At 30.2% G+C, this 23967-nt stretch overlaps 2 protein-coding genes across 2 annotated transcripts; both read right to left on the bottom strand.

The window, feature by feature from the left end:
- Positions 1-1563: 1563 nt before the first annotated feature.
- On the bottom strand, positions 1564-6709 carry LOC139496706 (actin-related protein 2/3 complex subunit 4). The gene is made up of 6 exons (XM_071285110.1): positions 6636-6709; positions 5424-5542; positions 5036-5147; positions 4507-4602; positions 3595-3793; positions 1564-3200 (listed from the first exon to the last, which is right to left on the bottom strand). The coding sequence occupies exons 1-5, from the start codon at positions 6636-6638 to the stop codon at positions 3617-3619; spliced, it is 507 nt and encodes a 168-aa protein (XP_071141211.1). The 5' UTR covers positions 6639-6709; the 3' UTR covers positions 1564-3200; positions 3595-3616.
- A 4583-nt stretch (positions 6710-11292) lies between these two features.
- Positions 11293-21177, bottom strand: LOC139496690 (mitochondrial carnitine/acylcarnitine carrier protein-like). Its single transcript, XM_071285109.1, has 9 exons — positions 21009-21177; positions 18527-18619; positions 17214-17341; positions 16564-16654; positions 15782-15899; positions 15008-15080; positions 13495-13604; positions 12638-12762; positions 11293-12036 (listed from the first exon to the last, which is right to left on the bottom strand). Exons 1-9 carry the CDS (start codon positions 21102-21104, stop codon positions 11974-11976), a joined length of 897 nt encoding a protein of 298 aa, XP_071141210.1. The 5' UTR covers positions 21105-21177; the 3' UTR covers positions 11293-11973.
- Between the last annotated feature and the right edge of the window lie 2790 nt (positions 21178-23967).

The following is a 23967-nucleotide window of genomic DNA, read 5'->3' as shown; positions in this document are numbered from 1 at the left end:
CAAACTTGAGCTGTGTAGTGATCAGCATTGTTTATAAGTTTTATACATTATTTAGTTGAGGCAAACCAAAGTCAAAAAACGGAAACGAAAAAACTCTGCAATTTTTCCATTTGTAAAGGGGCATTACTCTAGCACAGTAAAAGTGACACCATAAAAATTCAAAACCAACATGTAAAGAACCGTTTTGCCTGCTGTTTCGACTGACTATGTATATGAAAAACTCTTCAAAACAAGAATGTGTCAACAGTACACAGATGCCTAACTAGCACTATCATTTTCTATGTTGAGAGGACTGTTATATTGGGTTCAACACTCTAATTTGGCATTAAAATAAGAAAGATCATATGGGGTACAGGTGTACGAAGTTTCAAGTTGATTGGACTTCAACTTCATCAAAAACTACCTTGACCAAAAACTTTAACCATAAGCAGGACAGACAGACAAACAGAAACATTATGCCCCTAGGAGGGGTATAAAAATAATGCTTTTAATTTACCCTGACTCAAACTTCTGTTTGAAAAGAGGCTAAATCAATCAGTTATCAGAACAACCGTTGACCATTCTGTGATTGCTGAAAGATATGACTTAGTAATGCAAAGTGATATTATTTCATAGTAAGAGATTCCACCTTTGGTGATGTGAATACTTTATACAGAAATTCACAAATTCGATATAATATAGCCTGTATATTTCAACTTTCTTCACATGGTACTTTTCTAACATGAATATTCATTGTATTAAAAAATGACTCAAATATTCCCAACATTTCAGTGCAATATATAGTGCAATACATGTCCTTGTACTTTTATTACTAGTTGTCTAATATTTTATATGATTATCATTAAGTTCCCATTATCTGTTATCATCAAGATGTCTTGCTTCTTAGGCAACATACAAGTTATGTTTTGATGTGTTTAGGCAACATTATTTGAACCTTCTTGACTCCTCTTTTCACCATATAGCTGAGCTGAAGATTATTTACCTATCTCAAGAAAAATGAAAAGAAGCAGTCAATAATATAGATGATCTCCTCAAAACTTTAATTTGTTGATCTATCACATTAATGTTCAAACAACTGATGCAACAGGTAGTGAATAATCTGAGGACTCGCCCTCAATACTCTTATGAAAGAGCAAATAGACACATACTAAAACCTAACATCAAAATTAAGAGTAAGACAAGATATAAGCTGTACAACTAAAAGGTGATTTCAATTTTTCATTTTGTGACTTACAATTATATAGCGTCATTCCAGCAGCAGCTGTATTGGGGAGGTGTTTTTCACCCTATGCATATGATATTCAGGATCTTGCATTTCCCAATCTTATTTAAATTAAATCCTTGAATTGCTCCCATTCTGATGTGGTTGGTTTAAGGCCTTGATGTGCAACTAATCAAAACGAGAGCAATGCAAGGCCTTGATATGCGACATATCAGAAAAGAACAATTCAAGGCCTTGATGTGGGACATATCAGAATGGGAGCAGTTCATAGATTTAATTTTGTTTAGATTGGGTAATACTGGTATGATCTAATATCCTTAGAAATACATATAAAAACTGAATAAACTTTTTATAGCTTTTATTTATTGCTAGGCATATGATTTATAATATACCCTTTATAAGTATAAATATATGTACAAAATGATTACATGTTTATAGCTTTCTTTTATAAAATTAAACAGCTTTGATATTCATGATAGTATTTTATATTTGAAATTTCCCTAGAGCATGACTGATCTATAATTCATATAAAACGTGTCCTTCATTTACCAAAACTGAAACATATTGGTACATAAAGGAAACTTTAGTAGGTAGAAAGAAGCATTAATGAACATCATTATCAAATATGTCAATACTATTTTGAAGGGAAAACAACTGAAACAAGTTGGGAGTGTTAATCTGTAGCACCTGGTTTTGGCAAACACACTTCTTCCAAGTCACTTTCTTCTGACTGTCACACATTTTATCCATAGATATAAAAAGAAATATATACAAAATAATACTGAGACAGATTAAAGATGTTCCATAAAAAGTTATTAGTTGATTATTTTTTCGACTTATAAAGCCCCTTTCCCTCCAAAACTATAATTCTACCAGCTACTTTCCTCAAAACCTGCTGTAATATGCAATGACAGTAGCTTTTAAAATAAGCACAATCATCTATTAGAGTACACAATTTAGAAAGCCGTGAAAATGCATGTAAAATATTGAATTATTTTGTCAGACTCCTAATTACAGTTTAACTTATATTTTTATAAAAACTTTCACATATCAAGACCAAGGGTCTGAGGTTTGGGAGTCCCTGTTCCATATTTCCTTTTTTCAAATCATGCAAAAATGAAGGGAAAATAGGTTTGAAACCCCATCCCTTTTGATTTTTTCCCACACATGGAGTGCATAAAAATATTTCTTGAGCAAGTACCATAATATTTTCCACAATCTGAAGTCAAGTGCTTTTGTGTAGTCATGTGGTTGTGCTTAAGGCAGTGAAAAATAGTATCTTCATGTTTTACAATAACATTACAGTAATAATAAGTATCAAAATTAAGGTGCAATACTGAAAATTTGGTCAACAAATCTTGCAAAAATAGGTTTTACAACTATCATCCATAAAGTAAACATTAATGCTTAAAATTAGAATCCCTATGTTATTCTGTCCCTGAAGATATTTAGATATAGAATTGCAGCACATTATTCCTAGTAACAAAGATCTACCCAAAAATTATATATTGGTATTCCAAACTACTTACAATCTTTGATGTTTTACAGTTTAAATCATATACAACTGCAAAAATTTATTATTTGTAGTATATTGTACTACTTGAAATAAATCAATGTTTAATTCATAATAATGTACAAATTTTCTTTTTCTTTTATCAGAAATAGTAATTTTGCATTATAGTATAAATACATATGACTTTACAAATTAAATGACGATGCACACCAGAAATATACCAAATGATCATTTTATAAAAGTCTGATTGTATTCATGGACCTATGGAATTCATACTGAATCAAAATTTGTCTCTTCTAACATTTTAAAACCCAATTTACATGCTTAACAATGAAATTTCTGTGTTGTACAATTTCCTTATAAGCTATCACAGAATATACATCTAGGAGACATGCTTTAATCTTTCTTCTGAACAAGTATCCATAAAGGAATGGTTTAAAATGTATTTGCTGCACCATTTTCTATCTGAAAATAAAAAATAAAAAAAATTATACAATCAATATAAAGCTATGTCATGAGTGTAGTGTAAATTGGCTTCAGTATATTCAAAACAAACAATGAAAGTTGTATTTATTTAAAACAAGTTTTAGGAAAGACCAAGATTTAAGCTGATATTTGAAATACTGCATACTGTGTGCTTGTATACCTGGCATAAGAATATTTGTTGCACTTTCCAATAGTCAGCTATTTTTTGAATGGATTATTGTTCATTTGCATTCCACTCAATAAAAGCATTCTGCCAGTAGACTTCAGGTTATTATTTTGTTTAGCTCTTATAAAGTTTCATAACAAAGAAACACTGTTGCATAGATAAGGAGAAACATTTTATATCTTTTATGTATTTACTTCATGTACCTACCATTTATAAAATAAAGACTGCATCAGAATCGTTTAAGAAACTCCTCAGCACTTAATCTAGCTCTAGAATTAAGGGCTATCTTCATTTCACTAATTTCCTTGTCTATTTCTTCCATAAAATGAATTATAAAGTCTACAAGTTTATGTTTAAACATTTCTTCCGTATGTACATTCGTTACTAGAAAACTAATATCATAACCCTGAAACAAAATTAAAACATTCCAATGTTAAAAGTTAGAATTATAGAAACAAATAACTGAACTAAAAATAATAAAATTGTGTTATTAAATTTTCATTAAAATCCTCCACAATACACCTTTATGAATATACATGTACTGAGATTGGTCTTTTCTTTATGTTATTTTGATCTAATAATACAATTGTTTAAAACTAAAATGGCAATATTTAAACAATACAAAACATTAAACCTTATATATAATTAATGAACCATGAATGAAGTGCAGGGCTTAATAATATTATAAATGCAACTTGTATATGCCAAAGCTTATAAAACTTTATATATTATACTATTGACTTATTATAAATGGTTCCCTTTAAACTGACCTAATCACAATTTATCAAACTTATATATAGTTAATGCTCAGCAAAGAAAATGCACACCTTAGTCTAGCTTTTGCCAATAAAAGCTGGGCATCATTAACAAAGGTATACATGTATGTTTGTTGTGCATGTACAATATAAAAATAACAAAGAAAATTCTATTCAAGACTGTGAGGTTGTTTTTTTTAATATAGATTTTCCAAGTGAATTATGAATTTATTCCCATCTTTGTAGTTCGCTTCTAATGTTGCAACTCTAATTTTAAACACACTTTAATGCAGAGCCTAATCTTATTTTCAGAAAAAAATCCAGAACCATCTTAATTTTTCATTCTAATATAATCAGCTCTTACCTCTACAGGTTTTCTCCTAAGAATAACAAAATTTTCTGCTCTTTGCATCATAAATCTGGTGAATTTGTGACATAAGATTTTTTCTATATCATCAGCCTGTCAAAATATAAACTTCTATTTACATTTGTACATTGTTTAAAATAGTAACAGTCATCATTTCTTGAGATGTCATTTAACAAGTGTATTAGAATTTACTGTTTTGATTACTGCATCTTACCATTAGCAGTTAAATGTGTATAACCTGGGGGGAGGAGGGGGTAACCTTAAATTAGGTCGTACAGTTGTCTTCAATTGCTTACATCCACTTCATTTGAATTTTGGTCAATATTAGACTCATTGGCAATCATACCACATCTCCTTATTTCTATTTTATCTATTTAAGAAACTTTATTTGCAGACCCTATCAATAGCTTATTCCCATCCTTAATAAATATATTTGTTATTTGCTACTAAATGTTAAACAACAATCTTTCATACCATACTTTTTATTAAAATTATGATGTACATGAAGACAAGTAGCTATAATTACCTGTTTGATACCTATACTTATTCTTAGAGAATTTACTGAGCCCTCTATCAATACTTTTTCTTTTTCATTTCTACTAATCACAACTGGCGTAAGAAGAAGTTCTTTACTTGATCTGAAATTAAAATGATAGGTTCAATTAGTTTTGTTATTATCTGTCTATACATGTACACTGAATGTATAAGAATGAACAGTGTGTCAATATTACATAATTTATTTGAATGTTAATGTTTAATTTCATTCTTTGAGACTGGAAGACAGTGTGTCACTGACTGGAACTTAGAAGATACAATTTTTCTTGTCACTAAATTTTTTTGTTATCAAATCATACCATGTAAGAGGAATTCTGTTATTTACAAACTTGTAGACAAGTACAGGTTACTTTACTTACTTGACTTCTACTTCTGGTTTGTTGTGACGTTCAACAACTTGTGAGTTGAAATTCTGGACACATATGGCTGCTGTAAGAGTGTGCTTGATGGCATTCAAGTAAGGCTTCAAAGTAGCAGACTGAAAAATAATAACCATTTACTGATAAGTTTCAAAATATCAGCCAAGTAAGCAGTCATTCTTACATATTCCTATAAGAAAACAGCTTTATACTACACACCTTACCTAATATTATTTTACAAGTGTATCAGGGTTCTTAATAATGCAAGTCCAAGAGTCTAATCATTTTCAAAACTGGTCAGTTCAAAGATATATTAAAATTGTTAAATGTTGTATGAACTTAGTGCAAATATCTTAATTTTATGACTAAAGATTAAAAGTCCAAGTCTCATACACTCACTTACAAATGTAGTGAGAACACTGAACATGGTTTATAATGTATTATCTTACCTCCTATACATTCCTAGGAATGTGATTGGTTAAAAGGGTCCTCATGGAAACCGTGTATATTTGATATTAGGTTAGTAGGGAGGCGGGGCATATTTCATACATGGTTAGTAGTGGAGTTGCATCCCTTTATATTCCATATAAGGTAGTAGGGAAGCGGGGCTTATTTCATACACGGTTTGTAGTGGTGTTATGTCCCTTTGGATGGAGAGTTGTCTCATTGGCACTCACACCACATCTTATTTCTATTTCAATGTTACCAATTTGGATGTCAGAGCACTGTAGAGGGAAGTTAAACCTGCAGATAGATCTTCAGGTCAACATATGAGACCATAAAGACCAATCAAGGCCCTGAATCTGGTTAAAAGTCCAGTCTAGTTATCAGAATTTAGACAGAAATGTGTGAGGAAAGGCGAAAATCACATATTCAATGGTTATTGATTTACCATTGCAGGCATCTCCCCCTTTTCAACAGATTACGTAAGGAACAGAGAATTCCTTAGAAATGTAAAGAACATGATGAGAGGATACGAAAAATAGTTTAAGACAGACATAAATGTATCATAAAAATCGGCTTCTCTATGCTTCCGGTTAGAACATTTATCAGGAAATGAAATGATTTCCACTGTATGCCTTAGTTAACAGATTCCATTGGAAGTTGCAGACTAAATATGTGACTGTGCATTTCTTACGCGGGCATGTAATCATAAAACAGGTAACTACAAAAGGAACAGTAAGATAAAATTGCTTTAGAATCAACACCCACCATCTCGTACTGTACCAATAACAGGAAGTAATTGCAACACTTGCGCACTTCTCCGCTAAACTGGGTCACGGAGATACCAGTTATTAAATATCAAAGCACTAAAGAACTATAAGTATTGTTGACATTAAAAAAAGTGAAAAAGTACTCAGAAAATAATATTCCGATAATATAATCATGAAAAAGTGTAAATCACCCGTATACAAGCACAACTCCAATATATACTATCATGAGGTAGTGCAAGTAATAAAAGTCTCGCTAGCTCAAAATTACTAGTGAATCAAATAAAGTCTAAACCTTAAAATATTCACCATTTTATAATAATAATAATAATAATAAATTCTTTATTTAAAGAGGGTAACTCAATTAGAAATAGTCTAATTTTCATTGAGGCCCTCAAACAAAATACATGCATACAGTTAACATTCATACATTCATACATTAATTTACAATATATATTACTAGTATATACACAATTCAATCATTGAAATATACAAAGGGTAATAAATGACAATATTTGATATAGTTTTGTTAGAGGAAAACAAATTAGTTGACTTGCATATAATTTTCAAGAAAATGATTATAACTATGTTTCTTGAATAATTCCACATTAGGACATTTCTTTATTTCGAGTGGTAAATTATTCCATACTTTGGTTGCAGAATAATGAAAAGATTTTTTATAAAAATTTGTATTTGGTCTTGGAACAAAAAGATCATTATTAGAGACAGATCGTAAGTTGTGGCGTTGCACATCATCAATATTTAGTATTGCTAAGTAATCAGGTGTTAGCCCATTTACAATTTTATACATTAGAATTGATTGTTGGTATTTTATTCTTTTGGTAAAAGATAGCCATTTTAAAGAAGAAAACATGAAATTAGATGGAATAGAAATATCGCATTCCAGTATAATTCTTGCTACTCTTTTTTGAAGTTTTATGATTCTATCTGAATCTTTTTGTAATAAATTTCCCCAAACTGAACTACAATAGTCTATATATGGTAGAATATATGCATTATAAAATAGTTGCCTTGTGTGTATTGGCAAATATACTTTAATTTTATATAAAAGTGATACTTTAGATGAGATAATTTTACATATACGATCAACATGATCTTCCCAGCTTAAATTTTCATCAATGTCTATTCCAAGTAATTTGAAAGAATGGACATTCTCAATACATGTTTCGTTGACGGTAATACATAATTCTGATAGTTGTTTAAGTTTTTGTTTTGAACCCAATTTCATACACTTAGTTTTTTGTGCATTGATTTTCATACTGTTATTGTTACACCAAGATTGTATAGCATTTAAATCATTTTGCAATATGCTGTTTATTTTTTCAATGTTTTTATCATGAAAATGCAATGTTGAATCATCAGCATATAAATCCATATTGGATTGTTTAACATGAAGTGAAATTGGATTGTTTAAGATGATAGTAAATGATCTTAATTATTCTTTAAGTCGCTTTTTCAGTTTTTATCTTTTTATTATCTTATTTTCTGGTAAATTGGCTAGAATATCTTTATATTGTAATCCATTATATTTTAAAACAGGACAAATATCTTAAAATATGACACAAAATGATTTTTATATTCAATATATAATTTTAATATAATTTTTATCATACTGAGTAAAGTCATAGTTTTTTATAAATATGAAATGAAAGAGATAATTTAGATTTTAAGCATTGACTAAACTCCCTATGTAAATTACACCCATATTAGCATTTATTATCTTTATAATATTATTGTCATTGACATGCATAATAACACACATGTAAATCAAATAAGCTTATAATAATAACCAAATTAAAAGCCATATCTGTATATAATTTTAAAAGTCATAACATACTAAAAACCATCCACAAAGTGTGCTGTACATAGTTAAATATAAAGAAAAAAGAAGTTTCTATACCAAATTACCCTTATATATACTAATATTAGAGGTGTGTCTGTCTATAAAAAAGCTTATACGACGAAAAGCCGGTATTTACCTTTACTCATTCTTGGCGTGAGACATAAGCCAGTTAATTATTGATTATTTTATATTCTATCACCTGTGTATTGTAAAATAAATCAAACCATTATCACTTGTCAATTATCCGACAACTTGGTCAAATATCAACTTGTTCTCGCATACCGGACTCTTTCGATACACTCGGGCTTTTACTTATTCAATAATAAACAGTTGTAAATATCGTACAGAGTAAAACATAGTGCGGGAAAATGTTTATTAATAAAATATTCATGAATGAAACGGTCTCGCCTAGATATCTTTTGATTTTCTCTTCAAGCAATGGCTGATCCGCAAAGTAGTGTTTGTGATACTTATTTTTAAAATGAAGTTAAATTCACCTGAATTGTCGGTGAACATTCATTCCTTTTTTATTCAAGCTTTAATCTTTTCAAAAGATTTAGAGTAGCAACTCAAAATATCCAAGAATCAGATTTCGAACACTAGAACTACATTATCTTGGAGCAGAACATTGCGATAGTCTGTAGTTGAGGCCGAAGCCTATGGAAAGTTGCGATAGCAAGCTATAGCAAACTTTCCAAAAAATAAAAACTAAGCAAAATTTATCTAACTTAAAAAAAAATTAGTAATATTTATACGTTAAAATCTTATAAATTTCTCCCTTTAAATGAAAATTCATGGTTACTTATCTGCATTCCTAATCAAATTTTGCTAACTTAATTGAAAATCTGGACCTTAGTGCACTGTTATTTACAATCCAAAATGGTGAAAGACACCCATACTATAAACTTAAACTTGATTATATATTTCTGCATTTCAGGAGTAATTAAGTCATGACACCATTTAACTTAACCACCAAGATGACTTCTGAAGACTGTGGACGGTCATATAGCCCGATATAAACATGAATAGAAATTGAAGGTAGCATATGCAATTGGGTTTTTCAAGGTCTGTTTGATTCCATATTATAGATTTAAAATATGTTATTCTTCGTTTTTATCTGTGTATAAGAATGAATTTGTGTGGATAACATCAGTTTACCAAATGGCTAACCCTTGTCTAGCTGTTAATGTTGACATCATTTTCTTTTTAATAGCTGAACACGCCTAGTATATGTGGTACTCATATCTAGCTAAGGGTTAATTTCAAGATCACACTTTGTTTAAGAATCACACAAAAACCAATCTCAAATAAAATTTAACTGAATAAGTCAAAATGCTGGACTATTTTTTATCAAGAATATGTTAATTATGCCAGTCGACAGTATTCCAGTGGCATTCCATCGGCATTTAATTGAGGGACTGCAAATATAATCAAATCCTTGTCAAAGGCAAGAGGAAAAATTATCAAACAAAATCTTTAAATTTCCCTTTTAGATATCTTGATGAAGACCAATCACCTTTCAAAGTCTTGTTTTGGTGAATTATAACAGCATATATCTATTCTTATGAATTTACAATAAAGGACAATAGAGACTGTATTAAACCTACCAAGCTATGGGATGTGGATCCTCAAGTACTGAAAAACAACAAAAGCAAACTACCACTAGTGATCACCAAATCGCACTTGATAGAGTAAGTAAAATACTATCATGTAAAAATGAATTGAGATTTAAACTAACATGCAAAAGTATTCGTAAGTAACATTGCACATAATTTGTAAAAACAATGTCGTACTTAAATAGGTTAGAAAAAGAAAAAAAATATATTCTTGTTATATTAGGACCTAATGATTTGATTTGTTCTGTTTTGTCTATACTTTATTTTAATATTACCTCTTTGTTCTATATCTTTTTCTAAACTGACAATAAGCAGCTTAAAACTAAATTCAATTAATTTCTTTTTGTCAACAACCCATTTTCGAGCAGTAACATACCATCTACATGTTATCTGAATATTTGGTTTAAATTCATACTATGAATAAATTGCTTGAAGTGGGCATGGTTACAATCTTATAAATGTTACCTCTTTGTTAAATGTTGTGTGTACAACAAAGACAGGCAAAAAAAAAAGATGGTTGAAATATGGCTGACCAGCAGAGACTATGGACATTTGATGCACTTTGTGTGCAGTCTTTTACTCTAAAACTACTAATAAGTAAATTGTAATGAAGAAGGACTGAAATTCCTACTTTATAAATGCTTTATGCTTGACATCACAAATTGGTTTATCTGAACTCACTAATGGCATTTAACTCATTGATTTCTATTGTAAACTTATTTCAATATGATATTATTTTCTCATGTTCCTGTTTGTAAAACTTTAAGCCTGATGTGATTTTATTGTTATTGTGTGATAAGTGATGCATGTCTAGTAGGAGAGTATGTAAATTGTCAAAGCTCACACAGTTTTGAGTTCATGTGACTATTTTCATTTTCATATATATTTGTCTGTTTTATACAGGAATTTGTATACTATATTTTTGACCTGTTGAACAAACAACTGTATTTAATTTCAAGATCTTAATAGATTGCTTTCTACAGCTTTCCTCTTTTCTATTCCTTTGAGTATCCAACATGAACGCTTCTGTTAGAATTGGAAGAAATTCAAAAGCGAAAGTAGATAAAATATGAGCATTAAAGTAAAGATGGCTAACTTTCTGTAAAATAAAACCTTATCTTTTCACACTATTACATTTAGAAAGTAACTAATGAAATATCTAATTCAAGGAAAAACAATTTTTAAAGTACATGTATATATTTATTTTTGTAAAAAAAATAATATTTGTGATACTTGCTGTGTAAATAGACACATCAACATTTATAAAAAAAATGTGTTTTCTTTCCTATAGTTTATAGACATACTAGAATAAGATGGGTCTTTTGAAGGCAACACAGACCTCTCCTTTCAAAAATATAGTGGTAAATAAATAATAATGTAGCATGCATGGTAATCACCATTTTTTCATAAATATTTTTTAAGGATCACCAACTAAAAGGCATTCTTTCAATATTGTCAGAGTTTATAATTTGCATAGATTTTTTTATGAAATTTAAAATTTATTTTTTGTAGAAACATCTTGCTGATGGGATATAACAATTGCAATTTTAATGGTAGAAAATAGGAATTCATAATTCATCCTCCCACTGATATCCTAAATGGTGCTACATTTTTATTATAACTTCATTTCAACATTTATATTCATTTAATATAAATAAGTACAATTGTATACAGATAATTGGATTGGAATCATGTTTATACAAACTCAAAATATACTCTTTATAAAAGTATAAATGAGCTTTGATTTTCATCTCACAACAAAATTAGTGTTTCTGAGAAATAAAATACTAATAGCACATCTTATAATATTGTTATCAAACTCCTGTTGATAACTAGTACATCCTATAACAATATTATCATCAAACTCCAGGTTGCAACCAGTACAAGAACTTCATTGTCAACTCATATCCAAAGAAACAAGCCTGCAAAAGAAAAAAAAAACAAGTTATAAAATATGTAGCTTAATGTCCTAAGTTTTCAATGTGATACATGTACAATATTTGTAGATTAGAAATCTTACTAGATTATTGTGAATGGGTAAAGGGGTAACTTTTTGCATGAAAATCCTCAGTTCACTGGCAGTTCACTTAGGATTCTTCTTTCTCCAAATTATCTCGCTTTTATGCCACCTATTTTTTTAATTGTGATAATGGAAGCCATTTTAAGGATGACAGGCTGTCAATTTAGCTCTTTAAAACCGACAAGTTTATCTACATAGTATCATTACCAAAGTTACATGGCAGTTTACCTTAAAAGACAAATGTATCTTCTAGCTATTAAGCATTATTTAATGTACTTTTAAGACTTTTGTCAGCTTAAAACAATTATATGATTGGTTATCAGGGGGGATTTTTGAAAGTTAAAAAAAATGCTCAAAAAATTCTAATTAAATATTTTGTGGAAGGGGAGACTAAAAACTTTTAGAGGTTAAAGACTCTTGTTTTTTTTAATTTAAGATTTAACTCTCTTTCAAAAGAATTAAAGAGAAAACTGTCATGCGTTCTTCATCTATCAACAACTTACAGCATTTGCTGGAAAAGCCCTAAGAAATACTGGTGCTGCACCACGATAAAGAGATAAAAATCCTTCTTCTTTCATCAGCTGTTTAAATACATCCCTAATCCCATTTGGATATTTACCATGAGGAGCTGAAAAAAATATATAATGTAAAATGCATGCAATATGCATATACTATACATGATAACTTTTAAGTAAACTTTCAATTGTAAATCAGATGTATCTATCACATGTATCAGATCTGGGCAAAAATATCCATAAACAAACTAAAATGCATTTCAAAAACTGAACCTATTTCATTTTCTGTATTTCAATATCTAAGCTATGAATTTATTATCATATTTTTTTCTAAACAACTTTAAAAATATGATCTATAGAATAGTATTTGGAAGTCAAATATTATTATTGACATAATTTCTAAACTTTCCATTGAAGGACTAGGACTTCTCAAAGTTAATTGACAGTTTTGATAAAAATGGATAACAGGCAGTTCTTGACATTCTGAAATGTTTGCCACTACCAAATTTTCAGGATATTGGAAAAACTTTGCTGTGTACATCTTTGTTCTATTTTCATGGTGGCCTTTTCCACGAGACACAATTCTAAACTAAATATTCTAAGGGTGATTGTGTCCAAGTTTTGTTGCAATTTGCTAGATAGATTCAGAGGAATGGTTCTTGTAAAAGTTAAAATAAAATGAATAACTTCAGTATTGTGAAAAGCTAGCATCGGCCATTTTTACCAAGTATGCTTAAAACCATGTCTTTGTGGCTCAATACCTTTGTTTCACATACAAATTCCAGATTTTTCTTAATTACCCCATATTTGTGTGTATTCTAATTTTACAGAATTATATTTCATACCTGTTTGGTATCTTGATTTTAAGACATCCTGAGGAAGTGCTACAGCCCAGTTAAATATTCCAGCCATACCACCAGCAAATAATGTTCTACCAACACTCAAATCTGTACGACTGGAATTTAAAATAAATTCTTTTGAACATATTTCTGTCATAAGAAAAATAACAAACATTAGATATTTTATATATGCATGTACATCAATCTCATTGACAAGAGTCACTACACTTATTATTTGATTTCATCTTACTAATAAATTGCTTAGCCGAGCACTGCTGGGTAGGACTGCAGACTTCCAACCCTGAAAAGTTTTGGCCACAATGGACACAATGTTCACGCTTGAAACAGGTCTCAATTTAGATTGTAATTAAATTGTTGACACATAATAGGTTTCTGACACAGAATAACTGTAGTCAAAGAACTTCAAATTGGATATATGATTTGAATTTATATTCAATTTTTTGCTTTTGTGCAATACACTATGCTGTTGAATATTAACTCCCAAAAAAAATAATTCAAGAAATTTTCTTTTAATTTCTGAAATCTGAAATAAAAAAAATCCCCCCCCCCCCCCCCCTTCTCCCTTTTTCCCCGAAACAATTCTTTCCCTCAAGATATGGTTAGTATTTTAATTTAAATTTTTAATGGAGTGTTCAACCATAATTACCCATTTAAATACATCATAAAAGTTTAAAAATATAAAATAACATACATAGTCATGGCTAAAATTGATATTAACCCTTACCATGCGGTACCCGTCAGATGACAGGCATCCTCAGACCACCGTTATTTGGCTCCAATGGTGTTCCATACTTTTAGAAGTCAGCTTTATGATACTTATTTCAAAAGTTATGCATGTTCCACAAACCTGAGGCAATCTATAGTCATGTTTCTCATGTATAAGTTGCATTTTGAGCACAAATACGGACTTGGAAAATTAAAATCAGATGAAACTCAATAGTCCTTTAACCAGAAAAACCCTTTTTTTCCCCCTTTTTTGCCCTTAATTCATAAATGGTTTGAGCCATACCCCCACAGTCAATCCTAACCATCCCTTTGTAGTATCGAAACTTGCGGTATAAATTCAGAGAGATTCATACATTTTAACACAAGTTAATTGTCTGGAAACTACAAAAATGCTTATTTGGGTCCCTTTTTTGGCCCCTTATTCCTATTCCCAAAATCAATCCCAACCTTCCTTTAGTGGTTATAAAGCTATTGTTACAATTTTATTGATTTCTATTTACTTATAATAAAGTTATTGTCCGGAAACCATCTGTCTTCGGTTGATGCTAACGATGACAAAAATGTGATAGCAATATACAACCAAATTTTTTTTAATTTTTGCGGTCATATAAAAATAAAGCAGGAAAAGTTAAATGTTTTTTCTTATCTCCATCCATCAAGAAAACCATAAATATTAGAAAAAAGGCATTGGAGTGAAGTTACCATTGTGTTGACCTTTGCATATATTACAACCTAGAAAGATAATAGTTTACCATTTGTTTGGTGTACTTACTCATGTCCTGCAGGAGTTAATGTATGTTGTAACCATTCATAAGTCATGAAGTACATTCCACTGGCAGGTACATCTGTAATATAATACTTACTTCTATAGTCAATGCTTGAGGATTATAAAGGTATCAATGCACAGTTAATTCTATATTCAAAGCTTGGGGATTATATTGGTATGATGACTGTCAATTTTTTTTCGTCAATGTTTCTTAATGGGCCCTTGAATGTTTTTCTCCTTTATATAAATCATTCAAGCAAGAACACCTATATACAATCCACACAACCTATTATTGGCTATGGTACAGCCTATACAATAAGATCTGTGTTCAAATATAGCACATTTTTTACTGTATTTTCAATAGCCACTGCAACAGAATGAATTTGGAATCAAGTACAGCAGATTTTGTAATGATAGCCAGTGATAGAGTGTGACGAATAAAATCAAATTATTTAATTTTATGCACAACCTGAAGCTTGAAACAAGTATGGTATCTTTTTATCATTATCTTTTTGTTTACAAGCTTTATAACAAAATGTGTTTTTCCTATAGTTTATAGACATACTAGAATAAGATGGGTCTTTTGAAGGCAACATAGACCTCTCCTTTCAAAATTAAAGTGTTAAATAAATAATGTAGCATGAATGGTGATCACTAATTTTCATAAATATTTTTCAAGAATCACCAACTACAATGCCATCTTTCAATACATTAATTGGTCTTTTAAATGACCAGATGTGTTCTATCTGTTAAGCAATGGATGTAATTATGTAATTGTACCTCTAAGTAATGTGGCACCAGTGCCTCTGTAAACACTTCTGATACCACCTTCCTTATAAAGCTTCTTAGCACAGTCCAATGGACCATCATACATCTTTTTATGGGAATCTGCTTGAATCTACAAATTTGGACAATAGATTTTTGAATTGGTTGTATGGTTTGCAAATTTTTCATATTATTACAAAAATAAGTACATTGCCAAGTTGTTAGAATACTTATTTTATAAGATCCACCCTTGAATTTGTTCCTGTGGTAATCACTTTATAATATGGATTGAGAATGCCTCTCTCTTTGTAAAAGAAAATAGTCCTGTGTGAAATTGAAATAATGAACCTATAAAAGAACTAGTAATTACTGTTTTCTGTATTAGATTTATTTATGGTAATTTCCTTTTGGTACATTTTGTAAATCTTCATTGTATTATTGTATTATTAGAGAATACTAGATAACTGTAAATGTTATTGAATTTGTCTATCAAATGAACTTTATATGGATCTTGACTGTATTTGGCCATAAACTATGATTCATAACAATATAAGAACATGAAACCAAGTCTGCTATAAAAGGAGTCCAGATTTTAAGATTTGATGCATAACCAATACTTTTGTAAAGTAATCAGGATAGGAAGTTGATACTTGAATCCTAGCTTACATTATGAATTTGAAATGAATTAGATGGTGATGGAGATGCAGAATCCTAGAGTTATTGTATTTAACATAAAATTGTAAACAATTGATGACTACCTCGAAGTTCCATCATGAGTTCTATGTATAAAACCATACCTGTAACAAACATTTGATTCTTTCACCAGGTGCCATTATAGCTGTGGTAAATACCCCAGATAACATACCAGCTTTAAATAACTGTGGATATCTACAATTTTATTAACATTTTTAACAACACATGTAATTACTTTTGCAACAAACAAATCATAATCTTAATTTTGATGGGAAATTATGAAGATATGCCATATAATTAGTCAATGACATGTGTAAATTGATCTTGTTTAACCAATATTACTTAAAATTTGTTGACAATATTGTTTTGAAAAAAAATATAACATGTATAGCCAGTATGGGCAGATCTGAAATTGTAAATTGATAAGCAGATTCTTTATCTTCTATTAAATATTTATCAACTCTATTAACATTTTTTTCAAAACCTTTAGTTTATATTTTATTCTTCTTTCTTAAATTTAAAAGTAAATCTTGCAAATCTTAGATTGTTAGAAAAGTCAGAGACATCTCATAATTAAGCTTTGCAACACATTTGTACTGTCCTCAGCAAACAGCAAAGTTTGATTAAACTAACATGTTATCCTATAATATCTAAATCTAAACTCTTTTAAAATATGCTTTTAATATAATTACAAAGTTTTGAACTTCAAATAAATTGGCTTTAAAACTTTTGATGTTAATGATTTATGTCTTACGTAAGGTCATCTGTTGGGTGCTTTTGTTGAAGTTTTTTACCAATACCAAAACCTAAGAAACAAACAGCAAACATAGGTGACACTCCAGCTAATGGAGCTGCCATGCCTTTGTATAAACCTTTGATACCCTGAAAGCAATAATAATAATATATATATACATGTATATAAATGCCTAAAAAAGTGTACACAACAACACCAAATAAAAAAAAGGTAACTATAAATGTAATTATTTATAAATATTTCGGATAATAGATATCCTTCCTCAGTAAGATTCTGATGTTAAATGAATCGTCTTTAAGTCTTCTTAGATTAAACTATTACAATCTTGAAAAATACAATAAAAAAGTAAAACCAAAATCCAGCGCCCTCGTGGGGAAAATCGTTGACTACTATTCAGACGTTATATATATATATATATATATATATATATACAACTCGTCTAAACATCAACCCAACAATGTTAGATCTGTAAATTTTCTTTCGCAAATTATATATATTTAAAAAGAGATGGTGTTGTTAGTTACATTCTTCATGTTCATATTCAATTTTTCAACTACCGTTTAACTTTGTTATGATTTGCTTTTTTATATCTTACTATATGAATATTATAAAATTCCTAGGTCCTACTTTGTTTTTCAAACTATAAGCTGTGTAAAATTCCATATATCGTAATTATTAATTTGCACCAGTCAATTATTTAAACCTTGAGGTGACTGGGATTCGAACTAAACTGTTATGAACTTAAAAGGACTATACAATATAAATAACATGATATCTGGCCATTTATATGTGTGTATTTTTTTATCAGATGTCTTTATACTTGTAAAAAAAGGTATAATTCATTGTTGATTTATTTAATAACAATGGTCATTAAAGTTGGTTAACAGGGACCACAATTATCATCAGACAAAAAGTCCTACTACAGCATTCAGAAAACTTATTCCACCATTTTTGTTTCTAAAGTGAACAGACCTCAATATTTCAAAAAAGAAAAACTGTTTCTTCTCTTACTGTTTTCATAGTAATTCATTTCATTTTAAGAGTCAATCATAATATTCAAAATTCTATTTTACTGTTTGAAGTATAATTCCTTTGAATGATTATGGTCATACTGGTCTAGAATTGGACCCAATGTTTTCAGATATTATTCTTTTAGAGTTTTACGAATATATAATTATTTTTTTTAGCTTTTCCTAAATGTTTTTGTTTGTTGAGTTTGCTATAGTAATATTCAAAAGATGTTTTTTGTTTGTTGAGCTTGCTATAGCGATATTCAAAAGATTTTTTTTATATGTGTTAATTTTGTCACTTACCTCTTTCTTTATTGTTATTGTAGCACAGTCTATAGTGCCTTTATATAGAGGTGCTTCTCCAGGTTTTGGTCTTGGCATGGTTTGAAGTCGCACCTGAAAAATAGGTTCATTTATGTATAAAAAGGTATACAAATCTTTTTTTTAATTTATTTTGCGTTACATCATCACATGTACATTTTTGTATTTTTATATTTTTTGCTATATAATTTCTAAAATAATAAAAAAGAGAATCCCTTGTGTGCCTCAAATTTTTCATTTGGTCTATATTGAAACCATTCAGAAGTGTATGAAAAGCAATAAATTGCTTTGCTGAGCGGAGATGGATACGACCGCAGAGGTCCAACCATGAACAGTTAGGGCAAAAATGGACACAATATAAGCACTAGATACAGGTCTGAATTTGGATTGTAATTAAATATTTGACACATAGGTTTTGACACAGAATAAATGTAGTCAAAGAACTTAGAATTGGTTAAATGATTTGAATTTGTATTCAATTTTTTGCTTTTGTGCAATATACTATGCTATTGCAAATAAGCCCTCCTCCGCCCTGTCCTTTTTTTTCTTCTTTTTAATTTCAGAAATCTGAAATGAGAAAAAATTGTCCACTCACACAATTTCTTATTTACCCCTTCCCCCAATTTTTTTTCACCTCCCCCCTCTTTTTCCCTTTTTCCAAAAAAAAATTATTCCCTCAAGATGTGGTCATAATTTCAACTCGCATTTCTAATGAAGTTTGCAACCATAATTACCCATTTAAATACATTGTACTTCAAATGTGTTTGGATTACCTCCCTTAGACTGCTTTAAAACTGTCTAAATTGTCCTTTAACCAGGAAACCCTTGTTTTTCCCCCTTTTTTGCCCCCAATTCCTAAATGGTTAGAGCCATAACCCCAAAGTCAATCCTAACCATCCCTTTGTGGTATGGATATTGTGGTATAATTTCAGAGAAATTTGTACACCTAAACACAAGTTAGTTTAAACATATTTATTTATAGTGGATTGGGAAACAAGTTTTGCAACTTGAACTTATATTAATCCCTTTCCACTTTGCGTGTGCGAGTGCTGCCTTGTAGCGGCATTAGCCTGCTCTTTTTCGAAATCTACAAGGGTGTCTTTAACGTGCAAGAGATATGGATCTCTCTTAACACGGGTCAGCCATTTATCGTCACTTCCAACGGACTATCATCGTTTCCTCGAGACCATACTCGCAACTACAAGTTATTGTTTGGAAACTACTTAAATGCTTATTTTGGCACCTATTTTGGCCCTAATTCCTAAACTGTAAGAACCATAACCCCCAAAATAATTCCCAACCTCCCTTTTGTGGTTATAAACCTTGTGTATAAATTTCATGGTTTTCTATGCACTCATACTAAAGTAATTGTCTGGAAATCAACTGTCTTTGGACGATGACAACATGATACCAATATACAGAACAATATACATGTACGACTGCAAACATTTTTGGCAGTCGTATAAAAATATGTCTAGTGTATTTATTAATGATTGACATCCGGAGTATACACATGATGTCTCAATGGTTAGAAACCAAAGATGATGCAACAGTTTTGTAGGCTAAACTGTCCGTTATTCTTCCAGGAAAAAGAAAAAATGGAAAGACAGTTGGAGATTCAAAACATCAAAAATAGATCTTCAAACCCTGATAGCACCAGCAAGTAAGGAGACATATGAAAAAACAGCAGGTATAATTGGAGAATATGTAAAAAGTTCAGGGCAATTTAAAGATTCATTTATCCCTCAAAGTCCATGATCCTGCACCTTAAAAATTGACCAATAAGTACCGTGTGAAAATATTAACGGAGAAATAAAGTACCAGGATTAAATAATCCAGCACAAAGAGAACAGGTCAGTTGTGTCATAATATTGACCTTAGGATCAGGATATGGTAGTTAAATTTAAGTCAGAATATTTATCAAATGTAATTTTCTTTAATGTGTGGCATTAGAATGGTGAAACCTGCATTATAATTTAAGCTTGGACTTCATAAAACTTAATTTTAATTTTCAGTGTTGCAAATATCTGTTTACCTAGCTCAGCTACACATCACTATGCATAAACTGATAAACTGAACATGCTGAATTTGTGACACTAAATTTTTTTTTATGAAGGCCAAGCTTAAAGTACTCCTAAACTGAATAGGCTTTAAATTTAGATGGATGTTTAAAACGTGTATGGCACATTAAGTTTTGGTTCCAAAGTTCACTTTGTAGAACGATATCGATAAGAAGTTTTTACAGAACACTCTTAGTTTTCATGATTTGTGTTCCATTCTTGTCAATAGTTATAACAGAGTAAATATGTTTTTCATTGTTATTGAAGCCTGTCATCTATAAATACACATAGTCATAGGACAAATGTTCATGGATATATGTAAAAGCATGAGATTAATGCAGACGATTTTTTTTGTTATTTCCTTGCCAGGTGTATTTGTTTTATTATTTAATGCTCATATCTACCTTTATGGTATCCAGTGGTTGTCCAGTAAAAACGAGACATACTCCACCAACTCCACCAGCTATAAAATCTTTGACAGGGCTTACTTTCTTGCCCATTCTGAAAATTAGTTTTGATGCGGTGTAAAATAAACCGGAAATTCAAAAGAGAGAGTAAAATATGTAACGAGAAATCGTAATTGGAAACGTACGCGATTATAACTCGGATTATTTTAAGAGGGTCCAAATGGGTGATCTTCATTCCGTTATTCTTAAATCTATTAGACGTTTCTTTTCTTCTATTCTTTACTTAATTTTACCCTTATTGTCTATTCTGTATATTTAGCACCCTATTACTCTCTATTCTTTATTTGTTTGCCATTTTTTCTCTATTCTTTAATTTTTTTAATTTTTTTTTTCTGTTCTTTGTAATTTTTTTTAACATTATTCTAAACTTTTGCCAATCATTCACTTTTGTGTAAAACCCATCCAAATTTTATTTTGGACATTTAATTACTCATGCAGGAATTTAACAAATAGTTGGCACTTAAAAACTTGTTATTAACCTGTTTTTCGTGTCTGACGTGATTTGTTTTTCGTTCATTGTTGTAGTAATTCAGGTACAAGTAATTGTTTTTTAGTTTCATATTTTGTCTTTTGAGAGCTTTTTATACAACCTCTAAGTTTCCCTCCTTGTTGAATGTTGTACACATCAGATATGAGAACAAATATGTAGAAAACATATGTAACAAATCTCTAGTTTAACCAACAGTTGAGCAGGCATGTCTGGTATCCTTCCAAGCAAAATGTAGAAGAGCAAAATCAAAAGATAGACAAAATGACATACAAAACAAAAGAGTAAGGAAATGAAGAACATACCCTCCAACATGTGACAATCTAAGTAACCATACAGAGTGTTTTAACTTGATTGTATATAGAATGTATAGCAACGATCCCCTTTTTTAAGTAACCATACAGAGTTTTTTTAACTTGATTGTATATAGAATGTATAGCAACGATCCCCTTTTTTTACTTTTGAATTATTTACATGTGACCTTAAGAAAAATTTTTGTAAACATGTTTTGCTTTCTATACAAAATCTTTCCCTTGTTGAAAAAATTCAATCACTAAATATTTCAGAAAATTATAGATGTTAAAATTCAGTATTTTTTTTAAATTTTAAGTTTAAAGTTAAACTAGCCAAAAGTTGTTTGAAAATTTGACAAAAATCTGCGACACACTCCATTTACTATTCCTTGACCTCAAAGACTTTATTTCATGTGAATCTACTGTTTCTTTTTTACTTTTAATTCCATCAATATTTCATTATAATTACTTTTTATATACCAGTACATGATGAATCATATGGATGTATGTATGTTTAAAAGGTTACTACTCATCAAGCACCTTCAAAACTTGCCTTTCAGAAAGCTATTTTTCAAGCATAAAACATTGGAAGTAGTAATTCTAGCCTTTCTTCATAACTTATTAGAAGTTTTGGAGTAAAAGACTGCACACAAGGTGCAATGAAATGTCCATAGTCTCTGCTGGTCAGTTGTCTTCTCTACCTGCTTTTGTTGTACACACAACATTGGACAAAGAGGTAACATTTATAATATTTTATCCATGTTTTGGATGTTCCGATCAGTAATGTGAAGTCACTGCCTTACTTGTCCATGTTATCATCAGTAATAACATATCTAAATTGGAAAAGCATTGGCTGAATACTTTATTAGTTATTGCCTAGACACAACATAAAGTGCCATTTTCCAATCTTAAAAAGGAAATTAGCTCCAGAACAAAAAAGGTGTAACTTGACCTCTGTTTTCACCTGCTGGAACATTTCAAAAAAGATTTGTAGAATTTTTCATAAGTTATTGAACAGAAATGACATAATGGACCATTTTCCAATCTATCAAGGACCATAACTCTTGGAAAAAGCCAATATTGAATTTGACCTATATTTTGTCATCAGTAAGATACGAGATTAAAATGCATTAATTTATCGGTTCACAAGTTATTTCTCAGAAATACCATATGGTGCCATTTTCTAATTGATACAGGATATCATATCTCCTTATCAGGGGAAGTGAAAATCGTTAAAATCAAACTTGTCCTCAATCTAGTCATCAGAAATAACATACTTATAAACTGTTAACACAGAGATACGACTCCCCTTTTTAATACATGTATTGAAATTTAATCATTCAAAGTAAATGAGCCTGGCATGACTGAAGGTAAATTGCCAAACAATCTACATGGAAATGAGATGTACCAATGCTAATACAAATGCATACCATATACCATTGACCTACCATGAGTGGTTCCCCATAAACTGATCTAATCACAAATTAATACAAATATAAATGTAAAATTTCAATGTCAATAGACCATGACAGAGACACTAGCGCCCCTGGAAATTGCATACCTATGTGATGCTTTTTGACTCATCAAGGCGAGACAAAAATTGATGACTATTCTGAGAATAAGAGTATTGCATTCTCAAAGACCCCTACCAGTTAAGAATTCATTCTACTGGAACAAAATGCTAACTTTTTCTATAATTTATCATGGTGTGAACAATATAACAAATATCAAGTCAATATCTTCCGGAATGATGGTAAAAAGTGTTAAAATTGAATATTCCGAGTCCAAGGACCATAACTCTGCACAAAATCATCAGACCAGAACAAAATTCTAATTTCTCTGCAACTTGTCATGATAAAAATTTATACCAAATACCTAATCAATATCTCTAAGCATGAAGACAAAAGGTGTGAAAAACTTATTTGCCAAAAAGACAAATAGCCAGAGACAGATGGGATGCAAACCTAAAGTCCCCTGCAACTGATTTGATAGGAGACTAAAAAGCATTGGCTAAACATGGTTATTGCATGGTTTCAAAAGTCGTACAATTACCAGTAAGACCTAAAACAAATAAGCCTCAGAACATGCTTACCCAACAGCTGTTATTATCTAATTT

This window comes from Mytilus edulis, chromosome 1 (genome assembly GCF_963676685.1).
Source record: "Mytilus edulis chromosome 1, xbMytEdul2.2, whole genome shotgun sequence".
Taxonomy (NCBI): Eukaryota; Metazoa; Mollusca; class Bivalvia; order Mytilida; family Mytilidae; genus Mytilus; species Mytilus edulis.
Note: the sequence above shows the minus strand (reverse complement) of the source record. Positions and strands in the feature narration are given on the sequence as shown.

Bases quoted from the DNA above. Each gene is read 5' to 3' on its own strand.
- LOC139496706 (XM_071285110.1), bottom strand. The intron at 4,603-5,035 runs GTAATTATAGCT...ATATTTTGACAG, and splicing joins TAAGTATAGGTATCAAACAG to GCTGATGATATAGAAAAAAT. The intron at 3,794-4,506 runs GTAAGAGCTGAT...ATTTTGTTTCAG, and splicing joins TTAGGAGAAAACCTGTAGAG to GGTTATGATATTAGTTTTCT.
- LOC139496690 (XM_071285109.1), bottom strand. From the start codon at position 21,104: ATGGGCAAGAAAGTAAGCCCTGTCAAAGATTTTATAGCTGGTGGAGTT. The intron at 15,900-16,563 runs GTATGGTTTTAT...CCAAATTTGTAG, and splicing joins GAATCAAATGTTTGTTACAG to ATTCAAGCAGATTCCCATAA. The intron at 12,037-12,637 runs GTAAGTTGTTGA...TTTCTTTTGCAG, and splicing joins GGGCTTTTCCAGCAAATGCT to GCTTGTTTCTTTGGATATGA.